At 42.5% G+C, this 23,504-nt stretch overlaps 3 protein-coding genes across 4 annotated transcripts; 2 read left to right on the top strand and 1 right to left on the bottom strand.

Annotated features, from left to right (window-relative positions):
• Nucleotides 1–4,123: 4,123 nt before the first annotated feature.
• On the top strand, nucleotides 4,124–12,619 carry LOC306791638 (14-3-3 protein zeta/delta-like). Of its 2 annotated transcripts, none has more exons than XM_079288455.1 (6): nucleotides 4,124–4,263; nucleotides 6,434–6,726; nucleotides 6,893–7,016; nucleotides 8,081–8,244; nucleotides 10,692–10,787; nucleotides 11,089–12,619. In XM_079288455.1, exons 2-6 carry the CDS (start codon nucleotides 6,439–6,441, stop codon nucleotides 11,242–11,244), a joined length of 828 nt encoding a protein of 275 aa, XP_079144581.1. In that variant the 5' UTR covers nucleotides 4,124–4,263; nucleotides 6,434–6,438; the 3' UTR covers nucleotides 11,245–12,619. The 2 variants fall into 2 exon arrangements, with proteins under 2 accessions (XP_079144581.1, XP_079144582.1); XM_079288456.1 differs by lacking the exon at nucleotides 4,124–4,263 and adding an exon at nucleotides 4,896–5,003.
• Nucleotides 12,620–13,772: 1,153 nt separating this feature from the next.
• LOC306791392 (polyadenylate-binding protein 1A-like) lies at nucleotides 13,773–19,640 on the top strand. The gene is made up of 14 exons (XM_079288081.1): nucleotides 13,773–14,513; nucleotides 15,163–15,356; nucleotides 15,838–15,953; nucleotides 16,216–16,355; nucleotides 16,495–16,589; nucleotides 16,668–16,805; nucleotides 17,176–17,271; nucleotides 17,384–17,750; nucleotides 17,866–17,976; nucleotides 18,091–18,233; nucleotides 18,333–18,417; nucleotides 18,609–18,739; nucleotides 18,930–19,029; nucleotides 19,262–19,640. Exons 1-13 carry the CDS (start codon nucleotides 14,321–14,323, stop codon nucleotides 19,020–19,022), a joined length of 1,902 nt encoding a protein of 633 aa, XP_079144207.1. The 5' UTR covers nucleotides 13,773–14,320; the 3' UTR covers nucleotides 19,023–19,029; nucleotides 19,262–19,640.
• Nucleotides 19,641–19,948: 308 nt separating this feature from the next.
• LOC306791868 (type-4 ice-structuring protein-like) lies at nucleotides 19,949–22,196 on the bottom strand. The gene is made up of 4 exons (XM_079288776.1): nucleotides 22,187–22,196; nucleotides 20,744–20,812; nucleotides 20,502–20,625; nucleotides 19,949–20,175 (listed from the first exon to the last, which is right to left on the bottom strand). The coding sequence occupies exons 2-4, from the start codon at nucleotides 20,790–20,792 to the stop codon at nucleotides 19,983–19,985; spliced, it is 366 nt and encodes a 121-aa protein (XP_079144902.1). The 5' UTR covers nucleotides 20,793–20,812; nucleotides 22,187–22,196; the 3' UTR covers nucleotides 19,949–19,982.
• Nucleotides 22,197–23,504: the final 1,308 nt, after the last annotated feature.

Genomic DNA, 23,504 nt, shown 5'->3' with positions numbered 1-23,504 from the left:
GACCCAACCACTGCTTCAGCAATAGATTCCAATTCCACGTATTGATCATCTCTCCATTGTTTGCAGTTTTGTCTTTGTCATTGCCTCAACACATGCTGTTATTGGCATTAAGATATTGACAACTATGCTTTGATTGATTTGTGTTCCTGATAGCACAACAGTGTTCCTTTGACTTCCCTTTGCTCTTCCTCCTGAATTTATGATGAGCCGTGACAAATGACATTACAAGGGATTACGCAGTTAAGATAATTAATTGATGGGTTGATTGAATTGATTGATGGGTTGATTGATCCAGTCATTGACGTGGTGCACACCCAGAGGCCAAAACGCCTTGAACGACAGACCTATCAGTAACTGATATGACAAGATGACCTCGTCATATCACAATTTCATTTTGATATTGTGCAATGACTCAAATTGTTCAATGACCTATTTAGGCCAACAGTATGCACCTGACAGTACTCTTCTACCTCTACCTTGGTTTGTTGCAAAGTAAAAACACAAATGTACCTTGAAGTTATTTTCTATGGAGTTCCTTATTTTGTTATCATCTGTGCCTCTCCAGTGTTGGTAAGTTCTATATGATCATTTTGAAATAAACTACAGCAAAAAGATATTAAATTATAATTTCACAATATTTATTGTATATTAATTGTCACCGTACTCACTGGGTCTCTGACTCTCTGGGGTGCTGAGAGTGGTTCAGTGGTCTGTGGTGGGTCTGAGTCTTCCTGGGATGATGGTTGGATGACGTCCACTCTCAGCTGCCCCACGAGTGAGCCAAAAGCACAGAGGAGTCCTGCCCTGTGAGACACAAACACAAGAGATGAATACTTTGAACTCAACTATAAGACCTTTACATTGTTGTGTTGAATCTGGCCTCCAATGATGGAATCTTACTACTGATACTTCTGTGGTCTTAGTGAAGGATTACTTACTAAGCCCACTGAAAGAAAGGCGACCGCCGCTCTTCATCTGGTCCTGTGGTCCTCCATCCGTCTCATCTTGTCCTGTGGTCCTCCATCCTTCTCATCTTTTCCTGTGGTCCTCCATCCTTCTCATCTGGTCCAGAGTGAACACATCTTCTCTGTTGTCTGGGAGATCCTGGATGTTGCTTCCTGTGTTACCGCCATCGATACCTGAGTAAAAGAGACTTGGAGACTTTTTCTTAACATTAGTAATTATTAGTTTACCTTTGTCTGGTAAAGACACCTGGACTTAATGAAGAAAAATACACAACAGAATAACAACCATTCACTGATACTTACTCTGGTTTCTGCATCTAGCATCAATTATTACTCAAAAGGAAAATCCATGAATCAGAATCACAGTCAGAACAGTTTATTGCCATGGTGAACATACAAGGAATTTGACATGAGGGGAGGTGCATACAATCAACACAGTGCAGATAGAAACATATTAAGATTTACAGAAAAATATAAAATAAAGTGAAATATAAAATGAAGTGCACAAACGAACAGATAACAGGACTATAAACAAGTGAGATGTAAGTGTAGTGTAGAAGTGTTGTTGATGAACCCGACTGCGGATGGGAAGAAAGTGTAATTAACATGAAGCAGTTCACTTCATTTAGGCTTTAAACGGGCCGGGTTACCTTTAACGCGGTGCTTCCTCCCATCCAGTCCTCTTCTCGCTTGTGTTTAATTACATGCAGAACTCAACTTAAACACCCGTTTTAATTTCAGGGCCACTGAAGACCGATTCAATCCAAGTGGTGAAGGTTTCTCTCTTCATTCACACAGTTCCTCTGAACAGATGCCTCGCTGACCTGATGTGTCTTGCTGCTAACGCTCGTACCTCTCTATCTGAGCCTTTTGATGGGTTAACATGACACGTGAGGTAAAAGGCAAACGGCTTCCTTAAACAAAGCATGGATTTCGCTTGGGTGGGATAATTCAGATTTTCATATTTTCTGCAATCAAGAGAATGATATAACAAATGTGTACTTTGAGTATTTGATCAAAAAAGGATCTTATTCTCATATTAGTTGTTTAATATGGAATTATTCCACAGTGCTGTCTGCCATATAATACTGCAATCTTTCATCTAATAAGAACTTTATGTTGGGTCACAAAAATGTGAGATTTCTCCCCGTTTCCAAGCTGCTACATGAGTTGTAAATTAATCCGATTTAATGGGAGCGTATCAGCAACATATGTACACTTGGAAAATGAATGCTTCAATTATGTATTATAGCATTTTATTAAATTTTACGTTGTTTTATATCGGTGTTTCTCTAGAAGGTGTTTCTTTTCATAAAATGTCAACTGTTCTGCCTGAGGGTTTTGTTTTACTAAAAGTCACTTCACGCTGTTGTTGGCCCGGTGGCTCTTACTGTATTTCTCTGCTGCTCTGCTCACATTGTGTAAATGGTGATTCTTTATAGGACACCAGCTGTCATGTGCAATAATGATGAATCTTTGTTTACACACTATTTGTCAGGATCCAGGATCCCTGTCTGACCTGTTCGGTGTTACCTCTGTTTCCCCTGATCTCCTCTCCTCATGTGTTCTGTCATTCCCCCGTTTGTTATTGTGTGCCATGTGCTCTCTGTTTGTCCTCTGCCTCCAGACGCCTCCCATGGCCACACCCTTGAGTGTGCACAGCTGAGGACACTCCAGCCGATCACCTCCTGCTGCCTGACACACCAGACTCAGGGCCCACTAATGAGTCTCCTGTCACTACATAAGCTCTGGCCCTGCAGTCTGGGGTTGTCAGGTCGTACCGTCTTTCACCCGCGTAAACCCCGTGGCGTCCTCTGCCCTCCTTGTGTGTACGGATTACACTCCGCCGCTCTGCCCTCCTCGACCAGCTGAAAATGATGTCGTTGACTCTTTTCCTGAAGTCCAATTTCTCCAGCTGTGACAGTTTAGCTTAGTTCAGTGACTAAAAAGATGTATTATCTCTCCATACAGACAACGAAATGACCACAGCTCTGCATTCACTGGTGTTACCAGCATGCCTTTTATTCACAGTGTCTCTAAAAAGGCCACAAAATGATTTTGTTTTCTGAGTTTCCATGCTGCCTGAGTTTTTTAAATGGTTGAAGCGGCTTGACTCAATGAGTCACAGCCCACATTATTCATCTGTCTCCCCACACACACAATCCACCGCCTTCTTTTCCATCTGTAAACTTGTGAATTAAACAAACACATGGTTATTCATACAAACAGCCATACACACTAAAAAAAACTGTAGGCTATGCTGTGTAAAGAAGGTTAGAAAATAGTATTTAATTTTCCCTTTGTAAGACAAGTGAATGGACATGATTCATGTGTGATACCAGAGGGACTGATTAATGCCTGCTACAACAACTAGAAAAACAGGAATGGTGGTTAGAATGTAGGTTCCCTTTAAAACCTGTTTTACTTGTGTCTTTGGCTGCATGGGCAAGGTAATGTTTCAACGAAAGTTAAAGGTATGTGAAGTCAGGGTTTAAAACGGTGTCACCTGTCAGAGGGCTTATGACTGCACAGCCTGATACCTGAATAGCTTAATGATAGGTCAAAACGTCATTTAACATAGCAATGCTCATTTATTATATCAAATCTTATCTCACTATGATAAACTTTACTGTGTCAATGGTGTGTGTGTATGGAGCTCTCAGTGAAGGCAAATGGTAATAAATGGACATTTTAAATGTATTTTGACTTGATAGGGAAACTGAATTCAAAATAATGGCATATGTAAGCCTTGTCGCTTAACATCATCCAGCTTCCCACAGTTTCGGCAGATCAAATGAAAGAGGGGGGATTCGTTCACCTTAATATTATGAAGGACTTATTTCATGATTCTTTCTGAGACCCTGAAACAGAAAAACTCGAACTCCTCGTCGTACCCGAGATAGAATGTATTAACTACATGTCCCATGAGTCTTTGCGGGTATGTACAATACAACCATAAGTACAACTTTGCATTTCAGATGTGTACAATAACCGAATAACAAGTAAACATGTAGTGTTTACTTGATTCCGATTTGTAATTAAGATACCAACAAGTTACTCGTAACGTTAGGGGAAACAAACAAAACAAAAAAATGAGCAGAAAACTGTCCAGTTACCATGGCTTTTTATTTTGCCTCTGAATTGTGTTGCCCTAGCAACCCGAGTCTGACGTCATCCGTCCCGATGCGACCCTGCTGCTGTTTCTTTGATTGGAGGAAACCCCGTGGACGAGCGGGAGAGATCATCAGCTGTGCTGCCGGGGTATCAGGAGCAACATCGGTCTAAACTACACTCACAGGTTAGTTCACGATTACCGGGTGATGGCCGGTGGTTCTTTTCGATGTTCAACCGTTTCATGTGTTCCTCGTGGTGTTGGGGAATCGTTTAAATATCGCTTGTATCGGTGCAACTGGGGCGGTGAGAGGAAACCAGTGATGCGCTGCAGCTCAGTCATTGTTCGGCGCTTATCGTGCTGAATGGGAAGCGTTGCTTCACTTTATCCCGTTTATTTCCCTTTTACAGTCTCTGTTTATAAGGTAGTGTTCGGGTGTAACGTTACCACGTCCGATTTTTCTAAATGAATCCACCTAAAATGAATGCTTAATGCTCGTAAAAACCAACAGCTCTGGCTCGTTTTCCGGGAAGCGGAAAAAGGGCGTTCACTTTGGACTGAACCAAGCTACCGTTGGGCTCATTTAACGTAATTTAAACGTCCACGCTCACCATTTTATAGTTATCATATGTCCACCCGCAGCGGTGTAAATCATTCATCACGTTGCGCAATGAAATTATTGACGCCAAATCACATATAAGTAGGCCTGTATCCTAGCCGCACACAGCGCGAGCTCGATGGGCAGGTGTGTGTGTATTTGTTTGCGCGTGTGCGTGCGCATGTGTGACGTGAAACTGGGTGGCCGACATTCCTCTGAAGGGTGCAGGTGTCTGCTTGTTGGCAAATCTGACTCGGTCGTCGTGAGATTTTTAATTTTTTTTTGAAAAGCTGGTCCTTGGTGGTTGTGCGTTTTGTCCAAGCAGCTGGTGAGCTAATACATATGCATGTATAATATATTAATGTATAGTTTACGCACTGCAACAATACTGCAGCCATCCTGAGACGAACAGGGAGGATGTAAAATGTCTTTGCAAAGAAGTAGCCTCGCAAGTGAATTGTGTCAGGGTTCTGAGCAGAACAAGGCTGCTTTATATCATACTTTCTGTCCTGCATTTAACCCAGGAGATAACTAACTTATTTTTTTAAATGATGTAACATACATCTGAAATGTTTAGGTGAGTCATTTATGAATTGATAGGCAGTAAATATATCTGCAAGGGTTTGGATGAGCTCATTTGTAAAGCAGACATGCTAAACGTGCACTGGTTTCAGCCCCAGTAATGTGAGCATTTCCTGCTTTTCTGTGTCATACAGGATGGTTAACAGAATATTTTGGGGTTTTGGCCTGTTGCTTGGAAAAATAACATGCAATTTACAGAGGTCAGTTCAAATTGCATGTCTAGGAAATTGAGATGGAATTCGTTCTCTAAATTGTCATTTTTATTCAGTATTTTTACTTTTCACGGCCCAAACTGGTAATCTAGACAACTTAAAACTAAATAAAACAACCTGAAAGAATAGATAATTACATTACATTACAGTCATTTAGCAGATGCTTTTATCCATAATGAAAAGGATTGTTTGCTGCAACCCTAATGGAACTTTGTTTTCAATATTGTGGCCCTACTATGACCAAAGTGTTGATTCATCATGCTATTTTGCTCATTTCAAGATAGAAATTAGCAAAATAGCATGATGAATCAACACTTTGGAGGAAGTCTCTTCCTGTGAAACCTCAGTTCACATAGCCGCATTCTCCTGTCGGCTTTCTAATGACTAGGATGCAAAGTCAGTTTGGTCACCAGTATGAATCAGAGTGTGTGCCAGACTGAGTGCAGACGAGCCAAACTGGTTGACATCCAAAAACTAAAAAGCTGCTGTGCACACACCCAAGACACTTACTATTGAAAATACGGCCAAGCAATCATTGTTAGAGGCTGAAACACTGATAACGGTGAATCATTTTATGAATAATGTGACACTGACCAATGGACCATATGTTTTGCGCGACATTGGACTTTTTTTATATGTAATATTCTCCAACTAGAGTAGTCAAAGCATTTACTTCCTGTGGACCAATTGCTGTTTTTTGTGTATTCAAACAAATGTTTACATGCGTACCAGAAACTCATGTTACGCAAGGAAGGACTATGTGTACGGGCTCTGTCGTCCTCCTTCATTCAAGTTAAACTATTAAATCCCTCCCCCTCTCCCACCATGTTGCTCCCCTCTTTCTTTCCCTGTTCCTGCCCTCCCCAACACTCTCTCCTCTGTCTCCCTAATCCGTCTCCTGTCCCCTCTTGTTTTGTCCCCCCCTCCTCTCCTCTGTCCTTCCTTCCTCCCTCAACCCACACAGGAGCCATGATGACAGAGCAGCTACAGAATGCCAGGCTGGCCGAGCAGGCCGAGCGCTACGATGACATGGCCGTAGCCATGAAGGCCATCATAGAGGGGGACGCGGTGCTTTCCAACGAGGACCGCAACCTGTTCTCTGTGGCCTACAAGAACGTGGTGGGGGCCAGGAGGTCCTCGTGGAGGGTGGTGTCCAGCATGGAACAGAAGTCTGAAGACTGCGGGAAGTCTGCGCTGGCCAAGGCGTACAAAGAGAAGATCGAGTTGGAGCTGAAAAAAATCTGCAAAGAAGTGCTGGTAAGAAGCAGACACTTTGCGTACTATGCTTTTCCAAAAGGTTCAGCTTGCACCGTTTTAACACACGTCTCCAAATACTGTTGTAAAGGTTACGAACTGATGTGTTACTGCTTGTGTGTTGAGTTACACACTTTTCAACACTAACATAGCATACCATCACTTGCAGGACCTGCTCGAAAAATATCTAATCCCCAAAGCTGAGAATGACGACAGCCAAGTGTTCTACCTGAAGATGACAGGAGACTACTTCCGCTACCTGGCTGAGGTTGCTAGTGAAGACGATAAGGAGGGTAAGTCAAGCAGACCTTTTGATTTCTGTTTTTTTAACGATGAAAGAAATCACTCGGGAGATTATTATGCTCGGTGTGCACGAGCAGTACGCAAGACACTTCAATCGCACAACAATTTAAATGTTGCCTGCTGTTGCTCAACACACATTGCTGTGTGAGCCAGCATTATTTCTACGGTGAAAGGTGCTTAAAATCCTCTTAAGATGAAACAAGGCTCGCTTCAGGTGTTTGTGGCAAGACCCCCCCCCCCCCCCCCCCCCCCCCCCCCTAAGTAGTGTTTAACCACAGGAGTGCAGCACTGATCGGGCAGTATGTACAGATTTTTGTGACAGGTGGTGGTGTTCCTGTGCATTGTAAATGATATAATGTGATGTCAGATTGGTGCATAGTACTCACTGATCCCTAATCCAGCATTTTAGGCTGTGTCAGAGGCCTTTCCAGTGTTAGTATCGGGAACAACCCTAACTCCTGATATTTCATTCATTTTGAGGGAGATGTTGTCGTCTTAATCGAGTCCTGTTGATCGTCTGGTGATGGGGGTTTTATTGTCTAACATTACTTATCGATCTTTAATGTAAAATGCTGGCCAAAGCCCAAAATGAGTCTTTGCAAACAGTGCAAAGATTTGGAACAATGAATTGATTGAGTTGACAAAGATTACACGGGAAGTTTCAAGGTATTGTTTTGTAGTAAAAAATGCCAAAATGTTCATGGGTTCCAGCTTGCTTGGAGGCGTTGCTTCTTTCGTTGAAAGTTAACTGAATATAACTGGGCTTTAAATTGTTGGTTGGACAAAACAAAAAGAAATGACATCAACTTGGAGTTTAGGGAATGGACTGACTGAATAACCGATAAAATAATCACTAACTGCAGCCCCACTAGCCAGTTCAGGCACAAGCAAGACTTTGATGTCACGTTGATAGGTGTAACGCTGTAGGCAGGCTGTTGAATGTGTTTTTGCAGCCTTACTATGTTATATTTTACATTATACTCACAGGTAAGTGTACTTTTTCTTCCCCATATAAAAACTCTGCTTCCTTATTGGTCTGTCTTTGTATGTGCAGGAATCATCAATAATTCACAACAAGCCTACCAGCGTGCCTTGGATATCAGCAACAAAGGAATGCCGGCCACGCATCCCATCCGCTTAGGCCTCGCTCTCAACTTCTCCGTCTTCTACTACGAGATCGTCAACTCGCCTGAAAAAGCCTGTCAGCTGGCCAAGACGGTACCAACTGTCCTCTTCTCACAGCACTGTTTTATTAGGGCCGAGCCGCCGACAACGTCGGCCTGGCGAAGGCCCTATTAAAAAAATGGCTCTCTAGCACCCCCTACAAATCGTACCGGCGAGGCCCCTCGCCCAGTATGTCCGATTGACTTGAAATTTGACCCACATGTCCCAATCCGCTAGATCTAATAAAAAGCCTCTCAGACCCCTAAGCTCTGCCTACTTAGATTTTCCGCCATTTTGAATTTAGTGTGAAACCCATTTTTGCTATCTCCTCCTAGATGCTGGGTCTGATTACTATCAAATTTTCTGTAGATCATTATTGGCTCTACCTCATCAAAAGTTACTCAAAGCTTTCTGATACCTCTTAGCGTTTAGAAGAAATGGACCAATAAACTTCTTAGGGGCGTGGCTAAATATCAATACACAACTTCTCAACCGTTTGTACTAAAATTCCAAAACTTGCAGCATATGTGCACATCGCATGCTGTAACATACCCTGAGAATTGTTTTTCATTCGACCACTAGGGGGCGCTACAGCAAACCCGCAAAGTTGGCATTTTTGCCACTTTTTGCAGATTTCAGCCTTCGCATTTTAACGAACTCCTAGAGAATTTATGCGATCAAGTTCTCCTTTGCTCAGGATGTTCTTAAGACCTTTGTGATTAAAAGTTATCAAAATCTCACGCTTTCATCGAAGAACCTTGACGTGGCGTGGCGGCCATTTTGCCTCACTGTTTTGGAAAAAATAAATTCTTATAAGTTCTTATAACTCCAAGGTACATTGTCCAATCCGCACAAAACTTCTTATGCATGATGATACATCAAGCTTGAACATATTTCGAATTTTGAAAAAAATTCAATAAATCATAGCGCGCCTACTGGCTAAAGGAAATGTCATATTTTATACTTTTCTTTATAGCTCCTAGCCAGGTGACCTGATGAGTTTCAAATTTGGTAAGGATAGCCTTAAGACATTGATGATGCATCATCATGAATATTGTGCGCTTTCGTTGAACGCTGTTGCCGTGGCGACGCATCGAATTCATGAAACAGGAAGCTGATGGTTTAGTGTATTGGGATGCTCAAACTCATGAAACTTTGTACATGTGTCGTAGGTCACAGGAAGACATAGTGTATATGGTTTTTTGGCTTGGCCGTTTTAAATTGCCTCTATAGCGCCCCCTACAATATTTAGAAAGAGCAGCCCCAGCGCTACGTGTGAGCTACATGTATGAAAGTTAGTAGGCAGATGTATTCTATGGAGACTTAAATATAAGTCTCTTGGGACCATGCTCTAAACCCGACCGGAAGTCGGGAATTTTGATTTATGTGTAATTTTTCCATCGATTTCGGCCTATTTCTTGTTGCTATACTTTAGCGATTACTTTATGTGATTCCTCATGAAAAAAGCTGATTTAACTCAGCTGCACTTGTTCCAAACGGTCCCAAACTTCTCATGCTTGATACCACTCACGGCCTGAGGATGTCTACAAGCTTATTTTCACTAGTACTCACAGCGCCATATGTGCAAAGGAAATCTGCGTTTTCTGACAAACTGCATCCCATTTACGTGACTTTTACACTACGCGGTTCACGCTTGACACAGAGCAACATGACGCACGCGTTCTGTAGCGCCAGGCAGAGGACGCAGGAAGCGTCGACTGTTTGCAAAGCGTCAATTCCGGCACCAGGCGGTCCACGCGGGATTAAACACGTCTCGCTCGCGGACGCATAGGCCGGAGTCCCGCCGACGCTGACGTGGCGAGGGCCCGTTCATCGCTGCGCGCAGCTTTAATTTTAGTTGCATCCTATTTAACGGGATGCGGGTAAATGATCTGTATATGTGTGAAGGAAGAGTACATTGCTGAGTGAAGTGCATGGTTACAATTCAGTTAAATGGGCATACTTTAGACAGAGTATAGCTTTGGGTGTGTAGTTGATATTAAAAGATTGGGATAATCACAATCAGACCAGCCTGTAGAATATGATGTGGAGGTCAGGACACCTCTGCAAGATTTCATTTTCAATGATATTTGGACACACATTTTGCCTCCTGCGATTTTAAAATTGATCATATTGCGATTTAGATACAATTTTGATTAATTGTAACTACATATTTTGTTTTTAAACTGCGCAAAATTTCTCAGAACTCCAGAGCGTAACTTGGAAATCGCACATGGATACAAAATACTGTAAATTGGTCCTTCAAAGTTTACTATGTTTTTAATGTATAGTCTTTTTAATTAGAGTTCTTGACACTTTTGTGATACCGTTTGACAGTTCAAACCTGTGCTCCAACAGTTCTTATGACCCAAATCTTATATTGGGACCTATTATTGGATTTGTCACTTTCTCCCCTGACAGTATTTACTTCAATCGATCTCATGTCAGTGAATGTACAATCTGTTTTTGGAAGCCCTGATGGCTGTGTGCATCTTTTCCAGGCCTTAGATGATGCCGTTTCCATGCTGGACAGCCTCAGCCAGGAGTCCTACAAAGACAGCACCTTGATCATGCAACTGCTCCGTGACAATCTGACAGTGAGTGTCTCGTCTTTATGTCCCAATATAATATTTGTCGCGTTTAGTGTAGCGTAATCTGCATAGATGGCTGTTTAAATCACACAAATATCCCGTTCTGTTTGGAAGTTATTGACTATCTACATTGATTAATCAAAGCTCTAAGTCTGTCTATAGGCCTACAGACATTCTTGATTTCTTCCCATGGAGCTGACTTTAAAACTATTTTCATCACAGGTAAAAGAGGATGGCGAACCGCTGTCACATCCTCTGGGGATTCCCAGTTTGTGTGCAATAATCAGTGTCCTTTGCTTTGTTTCAGCTGTGGATGTCAGACGCCCATGCTGACTGTGAGGGAGATGAGCCGGAGCAGGAGCCAGAGCCGGTACAGAAGCCGGAGCCGGTACAGAAGCCGGAGCCGGTACAGAAGCCGGAAAAGGAAAAGGAAAAAGAACCGGAGCCGGAGGCGGTAGTTTAGAGGAAATGAATTTCGGTGGGAAAAAACAAAAAAAACAAGAAAAACACACATTTTTTACCTCTCACCAGCCTAAGTTGTGTATGTGTGTGTGCACATACAGATATGTATGTTTACACTCTACTCACAATGTGTAAAGTACAGTATGTGTGTGCAGATACGTTTGTGTGCGTGCGTGGGTGTGTGTTGTATGAGCACCTCCACAGAGAAAAGAATGGAATAGATCTGTTTGAACATTACTCATTGTGTCAACCAGTGGATGTTTCTCTTTCATTTTGTTTCTTGTCCAGATGAAATCCCTCCTTTTAGATCCAAACCAGCCCCATGTTCTTTAACCTTATTCACTGTAGCAAACAAAAAAGTCAAACAAAAAAAACCTTGAATTTTGATAATTTATACATTTTTACTTGAACTCAAGATTTACAATCTTTGACACTTGGGTCTACAAAATCCTGAATGAAGCACGTAAACTGTAAAAAAAAAAATGAATTGGTCTGAATTGTGTAAACTGTGGGCTTAATCACACTGGCATTGATCCTGTAGATGGCAGAATTGACTTTGGTAAAGATGTGTTACTTGTATCCATCCTGTCACGTCCAGTGTAGCAGCTAGTGTTTTTATGGGTGGTACGTGTGTCACGGCTCAGTGGGTTCTGTGTGCATTTGGATGTAGGAAAGGTTTTTTCTTTTTTTTTGTATGAATGGCCACTTATGGAAAGTGGTAAAACTTGGGTTGATGGTTTTGTTGAGAGGATTTCATTCCATTTAACAGACATCTTTTCACACTCAGTGAAATGTGTTGACTATAATTTCCTGCAATTTTCCACAACACATGACAAGGTATAGACGGCCTGAGATAAAGTGAACAACTTGACAAAATGGCTCGATACTGTAACTTTTGATATTTTGTCTTTTCAGCAGTGCAGAGGATACTTTCGCCATGTGCTTGTCTGTGGCTTTCTACTATTTTTCTATTCAGGTGTTTTGTATTTTCTTTCTGTGTATTTTCTTCCCTTTGACTCCTGATTTGGTTCCTGGAATGTATGTGGTTCTCATTAGTATGGTTTGAGGGTTAGCCGTGCTTTGAAACTGGCAGGTTATGCTAAGGATTTAGCTTGAACTAGGTGGTTTACAGTAACATTTACCTTTCTTGAAAGTACATTGTGAAAAGACGAACTAAAACAATGCTAAATGTAAACTGATTATCAACGTAACTTGGTAGAAAGCTGTGTTATGACAGTTTAGTCGTCAGTAGTGCCAGTTTCTTCAAATTACAGTATCTTGATTTTAAAAGATGGGATGCAGGATTCAGAACACTTTTTAGTACGTTATTTGGTTATGTGCTTTTCATGCAAGTGGAAATAAAACATTAAAATCAAGTGTGCTGTGCTCGTGTTTGCTCTCTGCACATGTGGAATGACATTTTTGCAATGCGGTAACTCATAAGAGACGCTGTGTCGGACCTCACTCTGCTCACATCGAGACATTCTCAGTGATCTGAGAGTGTTCACATGTTCAAGCTAAGAAGTGAGGACTTGTATTTCGGTAAATGACTGCTAGTGAGTTTCCTCCAGCACACAGCCAAGGGCAGCATTCATTGAACAACTTTTGTTAATTTCTAATGTTGGAAGTCCTACACTTTGGTATGTTCTAATATTTAAGACAAATACTCACGTGGCACTTTGCTGTACTGCGGAAAGACCCATGACGTGATAAAATACTTTAGCTTACTTAAGTAAAAACTCAATTTTCAATACCTTTCATTTACATCTGATTTCGCTACACAAACCTAGACATTAGTCTAGACACACAAGACAAAACAAGTCAAACTCACATGAGTGATGAGTCTTTGTTTGGTATTTGCATAAATGTCAAACTCTAATCTGTCTTCACAGCCAGGTGGATCATAAGCACACTGCTGTAAACTTATATTTAGGAACGATAGTAAGCCGATCACATCACATTCTACCCTAAACAGTTTCAGTAAACTGTTTCGCCCTGATCAATGGCCTTTAAAGACAATCTAGAGAAGTTTCCCTCAGATAGCAGCTGATAAGGCCCTTAAGAGATACACCACACAGCATATGCTCCTATTTTTTTTTTTTAAAAGGTACATTTATAGCGTGATGGGTTTGTATGTGACTCACACCTGCGTATCATATTTGCTAAGTGACACGAGGCATATCATGCGGTGTGTGCAGTAAACCCTCGTGCCTCTACGCCATGACAAGCCCATGACGTTCCGAGCACCGGTAGCGGGGATCTCCCCGAAGCACTGCGGAGGAATTCACATCGTCCCCACACAGAATCACCAAACAGTCGACTATTGTGGTCAACCCAATGAGTCAATTTCAGTCTTTAACGATGGGTTTTTTACATGATTTCATCGTCATGCGTACGGTTGTGGTCAACGCCCCTTTATCGACTTTTTTTTTTTCCAACTACACCGAAGGATTATTGGTCCATTTGGGTGACGCGCCCACTAGTATATAAACGTCAACTTCCTGGTGCTCACCCACCCTCAATCCCGGCTGTTGGTGCTGTGTGAGTGCGTGTGTGCTCCTGAGCCCGCTCACACATTCTATAAAAAAATAAAAATACAAAAAAAACCTCAAAACATAAAAAACCCAAAAAATCCCTTTTTTTTTTCCTTTTTCTTTTTGTAACAACGGTGAAGCTGGAGTAACGTTAGACATTCGCGGACTGGACGGTAACGTATAAGAACGGGCTGCCTAACAAATCCAACGGCATTTATTTTTCAGTCGACGTGTTACTGGTTCAGAACTGAAGCTAAGTAACGTTAATTTGCTTTTATCATTGTGTGTCACATTTAAATGCCAGTTTTAACCCCATTAGAAGTCGACATTTTGTCATTTTAGCATATTTATCTCATACATTTTTTTACTCAAAACCCTTCATCTGACAAGCCAACGGTTGTTAACGTTAACCATCAGCATTCTGCCCCCAAACTGACGTGACGTTCGTGACCGTGAGCTAACCATTCGTACTGTAGCCGGAAAAACTTTTTTTTCCCGTCAAGAAAATCCGGCTTCGCTCGAGGTGCTTTACTAGCCTCGATAATGAATCCCAGTGCTCCCAGTTACCCCATGGCTTCCCTGTACGTCGGGGATCTGCATCAAGATGTGACCGAGGCCATGCTGTACGAGAAATTCAGCCCAGCCGGAGCTATCCTATCGATCCGGGTCTGTAGGGACATGATTACCCGGCGTTCCCTCGGATACGCTTATGTCAACTTCCAACAGCCAGCGGACGGTAGGTACTTTATTAAATCTCTCTTTTTTTTTTTACAATGACAGTATGTGACAAGTGAAAGCTAGCCCCCTTTTTCTACTACACGTGACTGCGGCCGACATGTTGTCGGTACGGTCTCCTCAGTTGAACCTCCCCAGCAGTGGCGTAGCAGCAAAGCACCACGTCCGCCCTGCCCACCCTAGTAACGTAGCAGTGGACCGCTATCTATCGGCCAGCTGAATGCTCAATGCCTCTTTATCTCTGCTCTGTCGGGACAACACCCCAACTGTTCTCCCTAAACCGCTGACACAACACATTTTGATTGAATCTCCCTAGAATGATCTGAACAGCCATCTTTATTTGCAGATTAAAAATAAATAGTATACCTGTTTTATAAAAATGTTAGAATATGTCAGCCCTGCATACTGTATAGAAGCCAAATATCTACATTTTCTGCATTCCCATGATGAGAGCACAGGTCTGCATTTGCCTTTTTGATTTTCTTGGATGCATACAAGCGTGGATACTTGCATGCAGCATCATGGTGGTAAAACTGTGCCCTAAAGCTCACAGTTTTATTCAGTTTCCCTACAAACCGTAAGCTCTAGAACACAGTCAAGACTGTCCGTCATAAATAATCTAAACCCTGCTCCCGTGTTTCTTCCCTCAGCCGAGCGTGCACTGGACACCATGAACTTTGACGTGATCAAGGGGCGGCCTGTGCGCATCATGTGGTCGCAGCGGGATCCATCACTGAGAAAGAGCGGCGTGGGAAACATCTTCATTAAGAATCTTGACAAGTCTATCGACAACAAGGCTCTGTACGACACCTTCTCTGCGTTTGGAAACATCCTGTCGTGCAAGGTAAAGACTAGTTTCCCCACTCAGGCTCAATCCACACCAATAAATTTCCTTTCAAAGCCAGGGTTTTATTAAAGATATGCGCTTCAAAACAGAAACCTAGTAGTGTGGATCTAGCCCCAGTTTCTTGTATCTAACCAGAATCGGGGATGGTCCACCATTGTGGTACAGCATTGTGAGTGCAGCCATCATTTGCATGTGTGAGCTTCGTAAATGTCCGATGGTAATTTATACTAGAGACATTACATCGTGTGAAATTGTCCCCCAACAGTTTGTCTTTGTTATTACATTCAGTAGACATAATACATGGCAATGGGAGAAAGGGTTTTAACAATCACACAGTTTTAAAGTAATTCTGGACTCGTTTCCCAACACAAGGACACAATAGAAAGTCTGTTTCAGAGAGGAGACGAATAAGTCAGTTTGAGGTTCAATGTACTGCATTGTGTGTGTCTTTAAAGCAGCATGCGTTTCTTCCTCTCAGGTGGTTTGTGACGAGAATGGCTCTAAAGGCTACGGCTTTGTGCATTTTGAGACTCAGGAGGCAGCCGAACGAGCCATTGAGAAAATGAATGGCATGCTGCTCAATGACCGCAAAGTGTAAGTGAATGTTTTTAACTTGTTTCAAACTTAATATGTGAAGCGGAAAAATACTTTTTGTTCAACTAACGCTGCGCATGTTCTGATTCGAAGGTTGCACAATGATGCTTGAGCACATAATGTGTGATAAGTGTGTAATAATGAGCTTGATGAACACACGTGGTCTGCTTTTCACTTGCGATGAGCAGAACATTTCATCATTCCTATAATTAACATAGTTAATGTCGAATTAATAATTAGCTTAATGTCCATTTCAATGCAGATTCGTGGGTCGCTTCAAATCTCGCAAAGAGCGCGAGGCGGAGCTGGGTGCCCGAGCCAAAGAGTTCACAAATGTCTACGTCAAAAACTTCGGCGAAGACATAGATGAAGAGAAGCTGAGGGACGTCTTCAGTAAATATGGTCAGTCAGTGTGTCCAATCTCCAAACAGCTCTATGAAACGACTTAAGTCTGCTCCTGTGCATAGAGACGCAATGGTTTGATCATCTGCATTAAAACAATTGGGTAAAATATAGTTCCGAAATGCATGTCTCTGTTTAGGAAACGCGATGAGTATCCGCGTCATGTCGGATGACGGCGGAAAGTCTCGAGGCTTCGGGTTCGTCAGCTTTGAAAGGCACGAGGACGCCCAGAAGGTAAGAGTTTGTCCCGACCGCCTGGCGACGTCCACCACTACGGCCTCCGAGTTGACTTTGTTTTCCCCTTTCCTTCAGGCAGTGGATGAGCTGAACGGGAAGGAGTTCAACGGCAAGCTAATCTACGTCGGCCGCGCCCAGAAGAAGGTGGAGCGACAGACGGAGCTCAAGCGCAAATTTGAGCAAATGAAACAAGACCGCATGACTCGCTACCAGGTCCGCTTCCTCTTGTCAGATTCAACGTAACTTCTTGCGCCCAAAGTGAAGCGTCATAGTTTAATAGTTGCTTCTAATCGATCCCTTCGGTGATGCCGTCCGGTCAAGCAGGTTGACCGGCTGCAGCTTTGTCAAATTCGGTGCTCCCTCCTCAATAGGTTGCACTGGCCAAAATGGCTGCGACAGTGACTCTGTAGTTCATGGGCCCCACCTTTCTTCACCGTGATCTCTGGGGATGAATATGTATTACAGACAAATGCATTAAATACATAGTTATGGGACTTTTTTCAGTCCTTTGGCATTGGATTATTTTTACCCAATATGTAATGTTTTCAAAGAAAAGTTAAGATTAGTTTTGTCTTATTTTCAGGGTGTCAACTTGTACGTGAAGAACCTTGATGACGGGATTGACGATGAACGTCTGCGAAAGGAGTTCACACCATTCGGCACCATAACCAGTGCCAAGGTAGGACATCAGCTGTTTTCTTTGCTTTCTGTAATTTTATCGATGACTTGTAGGAACCGCTTTCATTTACCGGTGCCCAGATTCATTCATCGGTTACATTTGACTCTCTCAGGTCATGATGGAGGGGGGGCGCAGCAAAGGCTTCGGCTTTGTCTGCTTCTCGTCCCCGGAGGAGGCCACGAAAGCGGTGACGGAAATGAACGGGCGCATCGTAGCGACCAAGCCGCTGTACGTGGCCCTGGCCCAGCGGAAGGAGGAGCGCCAGGCCCACCTGACCAACCAGTACATGCAGCGCATGGCCAGCGTGCGTGCGGTGCCCAACCCGGTCATCAATCCCTACCAGGCTGCCCCGCCCTCTGGCTACTTCATGGCAGCCATACCTCAGGCCCAGAACCGCGCCGCGTACTACCAAGCTGCTGGGCAGATGGCCCAGCTCCGCCCGAGCCCACGCTGGGCCACCCAAGGTGTCAGGCCACAACGTGAGTATCTAGCCTTTCTTAAGCTGTCCTTCCATCATTGTTTTGTCATTTTAAAGCACTGAAACAAAAAGTAGTCATTTGTACACAAAGCCACTATGTTGTTGTGTGTTCATAGACTTCCAGAACATGCCGGGTGCTATGCGTCCCTCAGCACCGCGCCCTCAGACCTTCGGTGCCATGCGGCCGACCTCCCAGGTGCCCCGCATGATGTCCACCCAGCGTGTCGGTCAGTCACCCGTACTCAATCAATAGTCTGTCCAACACATCAAATACAGTTCGACTGTATGTCTGCTGCTTATTTCTTTGTGTTAATCTTTCTGTCCCCCTGTTCTTGCCACAGCTCAGACCATGGGCCCCCGACCAGCCATCGCAGCTGCAACAGCAGGCGTTCCTGTGCGCGGAGTCCCTCAGTACAAATATGCCGCGGGAGTCCGCAATCCCCAGCAGCACATACCTGCTCAGCCACAAGTCCCCATGCAGCAGGTACAAATCTCTTTGTTAGACCAAATGCTGCTGACCTGTTCTGCCCTCCATGTGGGGAAAACGTTTGACTTATAATGTCCTGCGTCCCTTTCCCCACAGCCTGCTGTCCATGTTCAGGGACAGGAGCCTCTGACCTCCTCCATGCTGGCAACTGCTCCACCACAGGAACAGAAGCAGATGCTGGGTAAGCTTCAGCAACAGCTCTTCATCCCCCCCCCCCCGACTTTCACTGCACCCACTATGTGCAATATCATTTCAACTTGAGACTTTTACTCCACCTCTATCTCCAGCTAAGGAAACCACACCACCACTTGACCGTCTGTGCTGTATATTGTATAACGCATGTATTAACATGGTGTTGTCTCACTCCTCTAGGTGAACGTCTTTTCCCACTGATCCAGAACATGCACCCAAGCCTGACGGGGAAGATCACTGGCATGCTGCTGGAAATTGACAACTCGGAGCTTCTCCACATGCTGGAGTCCCCAGAGTCTCTCCGCTCAAAGGTAAGAACTTAAGTTCAGAGACTACTTTCTGTTCTTAAGAGAAATGTCCCAGGAAACATTTGCAGTTTAAGTGAAAGTATGCTCGTTAGCTTGATGTGCAGGAAAGGTGGATCTTGTGGCAGCAGAGCACTTTAAAGATCCCACCGCGATGTTGTGGCGTTGCAAACATTCAACAACTCAATCTTTGCAGGTGGACGAGGCAGTGGCTGTGCTTCAAGCCCACCAGGCAAAGGAGGCCGTCCAGAAGACTGTGACGAATTCAGCTGGTGTCCCGAGTGTCTGAACCCAAGGTACGACTCGTTTCCCAGAGCTGCTTTAACAAGGAAAGGACGGTGTTGACAGGAGATTATGGCTTCACGTGACACTGCCACACATATCGTACTAGTTGTGTATTTAATGATGCTAAATTAGAGATTACCTCCATATGGCTCTCAATATGACTGCTGATGCGTGTTGTAAGCGAAGCACATAAACATGTACAGTAGTAATTAGCATCACAGATTGTCTTTTGTGTTTTCACAGGAGTGGAGAACCGTGATACTAGCTTCACCGATGGATCTTAACAGTGAAAAAATATTAAAATGCATAAAACAAAGTAAAAAGAAGTCAAATGATATATTAAAAAAATAACTATGGAAACAAGTCTCCAGCCAGGCCTCTAATGAACAGAAACACCAGGCCTTGTTGGCTGAGTTAAAAAGAGAAAATACACAAAAAAGAGAAAAACTTAAAATAAAAAATCACCAGTTTATGAGAGGTTTTAGAGAAGAATTCCATGATAAAATAAGATTGAAAGCGTTCCTTTTCTGCCATTGTTTTCCCTTTTTGGAATGTTTGGGTTGGAGAAGCCTGTTTATTGTGAACTTTCCCTTCACCTTTGCTTGCTTGAATAAAACTTACAAAGTAATCTGTGTCTGTTGGCTGTTTGTGAAATTACAAATAGTGGCAATAAGCCTGTTCCTATGACTGATAGTAACATGATCGTGGTAAGAGTCTCCAAATGTGTTGGTCAAATCAAACCCATTCAAAACTCCAATGATAAAGTGGCCAACAAAAGAACACCCGTCATACACAAATGCAATGTACACCGTGAAGTTGTTTCAAGTTTTAATCGTGCTTTGGGACAGAGATGATAATGTCAGCAATCGCATTAAACGCATCTTAGGCTGCACCTTCAGGGCATCCGTTAGATGCAAGAGGGTGGTGTGGGAGCACATTTGCGTCTTTTGGAAGGATGGTTTGTTTAGTTTCCAAGGGCCATGGTCTGCTCTGTCAGCTTCTGGAAGATGGCCTCCATCTGCTGCTGGAAGCTATCGATCTGGGGCTTGAGCTGTTCCTGCATGTTGGCGGTCAGGGGCCTGATCTGCTCCTCGACTTTGATGGCAATGGTCTTCAGCTGCTGCTGAATCTGAGCAACTAAAGGCTGAATCTGGGTCCTGTGGGGTAGAACATGGTTAACCATCATATATGAAAATCCAGAGCGGTCTCTGTTGCTAGCATGTCCTGGTTCAAATCTTTATTTCTTTTTTTTATCGCTAAATGAAATTATGTTCCCCAAATGATGAAATAAGTATATTGGTATTTTCTTTTTTGGTGTTTAAATTTTATTGCAGTAAAGTAAGCCGTAGATGATTATTGACAACCATTAAACAGCCGTGGAAGAAGTATTCAAGTCATTAACCGAAGTTCTTATCTTGAATGTTACCCTAAACCTTGACTATATGTGGTGAGACGGGAGGTTTCCCGGGTTCGCTGTACTCACTGAGCTTGGTTTGCCAGGTCCTGGTTGCGGATTAGCTCAGTCATGTCCTGCGTCAACTTGGTCTTCATATTCTCAAATAACTGACCGAGCTTTTCAAGATCGCTAGCATCTTGTGCAAAGCTTCCTGTAGGTTTCCAAAGATTAAAAAAAAAAAAGTCAAAGTATGTTTTTCACAACTACAATAAACAAAATACTTGCACTCTTCTCATTTAGAGAAGATAAAGTAAATGTGAAGGTCTTACCTTGTGCCAGAGCAAGCAGAACAATGGTGGCAATGAGGGAGAATTTCATGGCTGCTGAGTGGAGGAGACCTACAAAAGCAAACATTTATGCATGATGATATAACCTGATGTTAATACGCTGCATGTTCCTCCGTGTCATTTTTGCTCTGTTGCAATATAACCATACCTGTGCTGACTTAAAAAAAGCACCATCTTTTTTTACACCATTTAGCTTGGAGTTAACCTTCCTGACAATGTTCCTTTTGAAATCCAAAATGGGCCATTAAGATGTTTCATGAAGTTGTTTTTCAGAAGTTGAATAGAAAGCTCTCTTGTTGTTCGATCAGATGACTCACTGATGAAAGTGCTCACTTTTTCTAGGAATGCCAGCCTGGCTTTCTCGCGATGAGGTAATAAAATAAATATTTGTAGTCACCGTGTGTTTGTCCAAACCCCCACGCTTATCAGAGACATCGCATCAATAACTGGAGCGGGAACCTTGACTTTGGAATAAGTTATCACAGTCATGTGTTTCCAGCTCACAAAATGAACATCTATATTTCATTGCTCTGAATCAAGAGCAGAAAAGTTCTCGACAACTGTTTCATGAATTTAGAATAAGATATTTTGTAGAAGAGAAAGCTTATTTTCATGAAATAAGAATTCCAAAATGGTATTTCCATGAGTTATACTCTCAAAGCCAGAAACCAGAGAAGTCAGTCTCAAACTCTCCATCAAGTATTAAATCTGCAGCTGCTCTGTAGACATTGAATGGGAGACGCAAATGAGCTTTATTCTATTGTAGTGTTCTTAGTTGTGAAACAGAAATGTACCATATACTCTCAGTGCTCTCAGTGTCATAACATCTTTCATTGTCTATGGAGCACATCACACTTTATACTTGATATAATTAATGTCAAGTCTAATGTGTCTTAATAGACACATCTGAGTTTTAGCGCTGTAAATTTGTGTATTTGTGAAAGACTTTTTTTTTTTTTTTTAAATAGTTCCCCTTTAAGTTCCTGGAATTGGACCAACCGTGGATGAGGGCATATCTTCTCCTCTTTGGAATTAAAACTATATTTTATGATTTACTGATAACATATAATAAAGAACTAAGCACTTACATTGGTTTACTGTTAATCAGACTATACTGTCTATCACTATGCTGCTTTAAATACTTTTAAACTTTCATTAAGATTAAAATACATTTTAAAAACAAATTCGCGTCATTTTTATAGCCTTTTTCAGACCATAGACTTTAAATCTGAATATATACAAATTTGCCATTATGCAACATCAGTTCCCTCATTAAATCTTTAAAGGAGTGCATTTTACCCTCAAAAGTTGCCTTTCAGTCTTTTAGTTTAGTAACAATTAATCTTACATTCCAGGAGAGTTATTGGAATTGTCTCATTGTTTCAGATGCAGTTTCAGCCCAGAACAAAACACATCTCGACTCACCTGCAGGAGAAGTTGGAACGGATGGTGCTTTCCTGTGGGATTCTCATACTTTTTTATTGTGCTGCATGATGATGCAGCTGTGACGTGATGTAAATCTGATTGGACAAGGAAAGACAACAAACATTGGATGTTTGTGCCGGTAACGGAATCACAGCACTGACTCTTGCAAACTCTGTTTGCCACTAGGCAAACTAAACCAAAGTCCAACAGTGCGAGTGGACATCTTATCATAGTGATTAAATAAACGACTTAATCACCGTTAACAGCATCAGCCAGGCCCGAACGTTTGATGACACATGAGCTTCAACAGATATAACAGAGAAGATAACTGACAGAATGTCTTGTTTTATTGTTGTTTTACTTTGCATTTCATTGTACTATTGTGGCTGTAAAATACTTTAATATTATTTCAGAGAGTGCTTTTATAATAAGCACTTTGTAACTTGTTTCGAGTGCCCTATAAATAAAGTTTATTGTGATTATGATGAATGTTGCGATTATGATCTGTTTGATGAATTGGCTTCATTTGATTGATTCAGTTATCTGTTTTGTTGTAATGTTGAATTTTGTGTATTTGTATCGAAGTCTGTCTAGATGTCGCAAACTGGCTACAAATGCTGTTGTGTCGCTGCCCTAATGAAAACAGACATTAAATAATTATAATAATGATAATATTTGTATTACAACCAAAAAATAATTATATTCACAGGAAAGCATTCTTCATATATATATATATACATCGTGGCCAGAAACACATTGACAAAGGAGATCAGGGCAGGATAGAGGAGCTACACTGAAAAGTTGGAAAACACGTTTTCAGCCAACAAACTGCGTCAGTGTGGTGAGGCGTGCAGGACCTCCCCAACTACAGGAGACCATCCCCCCACAGTGTGGAGAATCACCAACTGGCTGACGACCTGAATGTGTTCTACTGCAGGTTTGATAAGATAGATAGATAGATGTAAACTTTATTAATCCCCAGGGGGAAATTCGTTTGTAGCAGCAGCAATTTACAGAGTAAAATATAACATATGGAATGCACAATATCTACAGTAAAATAAAATACCAGAGCAGATATTGAATTGAATTTATTATAAAGTCTAATGGCAGTGGGCAGGAATGTTTTTCTGAATCTGTCCTTGTGACAGCGGAGATAAGCCCACTTTCACAACCCCCCAACTGCTCTGACATCAAACAACCACCCACACCCCCTACGACCTCCTCACCTCTCCCAACCGACCCCCCACCAGCACTGACGATCTGCGAAGAGAATGTGAGTCTGCTCTTTCACAGACAGTAGATCAGGAAGGCACCATGG

This window comes from Melanostigma gelatinosum, assembly GCF_949748355.1.
Source record: "Melanostigma gelatinosum genome assembly, chromosome: 17".
NCBI classification, from domain to species: Eukaryota; Metazoa; Chordata; class Actinopteri; order Perciformes; family Zoarcidae; genus Melanostigma; species Melanostigma gelatinosum.
The sequence above is the reverse complement of the archived record's forward strand: the minus strand, read 5'-3'. Positions and strand labels throughout refer to the sequence as shown.

Bases quoted from the DNA above. Each gene is read 5' to 3' on its own strand.
- LOC306791638 (XM_079288455.1), top strand. From the start codon at position 6,439: ATGATGACAGAGCAGCTACAGAATGCCAGGCTGGCCGAGCAGGCCGAG. The intron at 6,727-6,892 runs GTAAGAAGCAGA...CATCACTTGCAG, and splicing joins AAATCTGCAAAGAAGTGCTG to GACCTGCTCGAAAAATATCT. The intron at 7,017-8,080 runs GTAAGTCAAGCA...TTGTATGTGCAG, and splicing joins TAGTGAAGACGATAAGGAGG to GAATCATCAATAATTCACAA.
- LOC306791392 (XM_079288081.1), top strand. From the start codon at position 14,321: ATGAATCCCAGTGCTCCCAGTTACCCCATGGCTTCCCTGTACGTCGGG. The intron at 16,806-17,175 runs GTCCGCTTCCTC...TCTTATTTTCAG, and splicing joins ACCGCATGACTCGCTACCAG to GGTGTCAACTTGTACGTGAA. The intron at 17,272-17,383 runs GTAGGACATCAG...TGACTCTCTCAG, and splicing joins GCACCATAACCAGTGCCAAG to GTCATGATGGAGGGGGGGCG.
- LOC306791868 (XM_079288776.1), bottom strand. From the start codon at position 20,792: ATGAAATTCTCCCTCATTGCCACCATTGTTCTGCTTGCTCTGGCACAA. The intron at 20,626-20,743 runs GTAAGACCTTCA...GGAAACCTACAG, and splicing joins TCTGCTTGCTCTGGCACAAG to GAAGCTTTGCACAAGATGCT. The intron at 20,176-20,501 runs GTGAGTACAGCG...TCTACCCCACAG, and splicing joins GACCTGGCAAACCAAGCTCA to GACCCAGATTCAGCCTTTAG.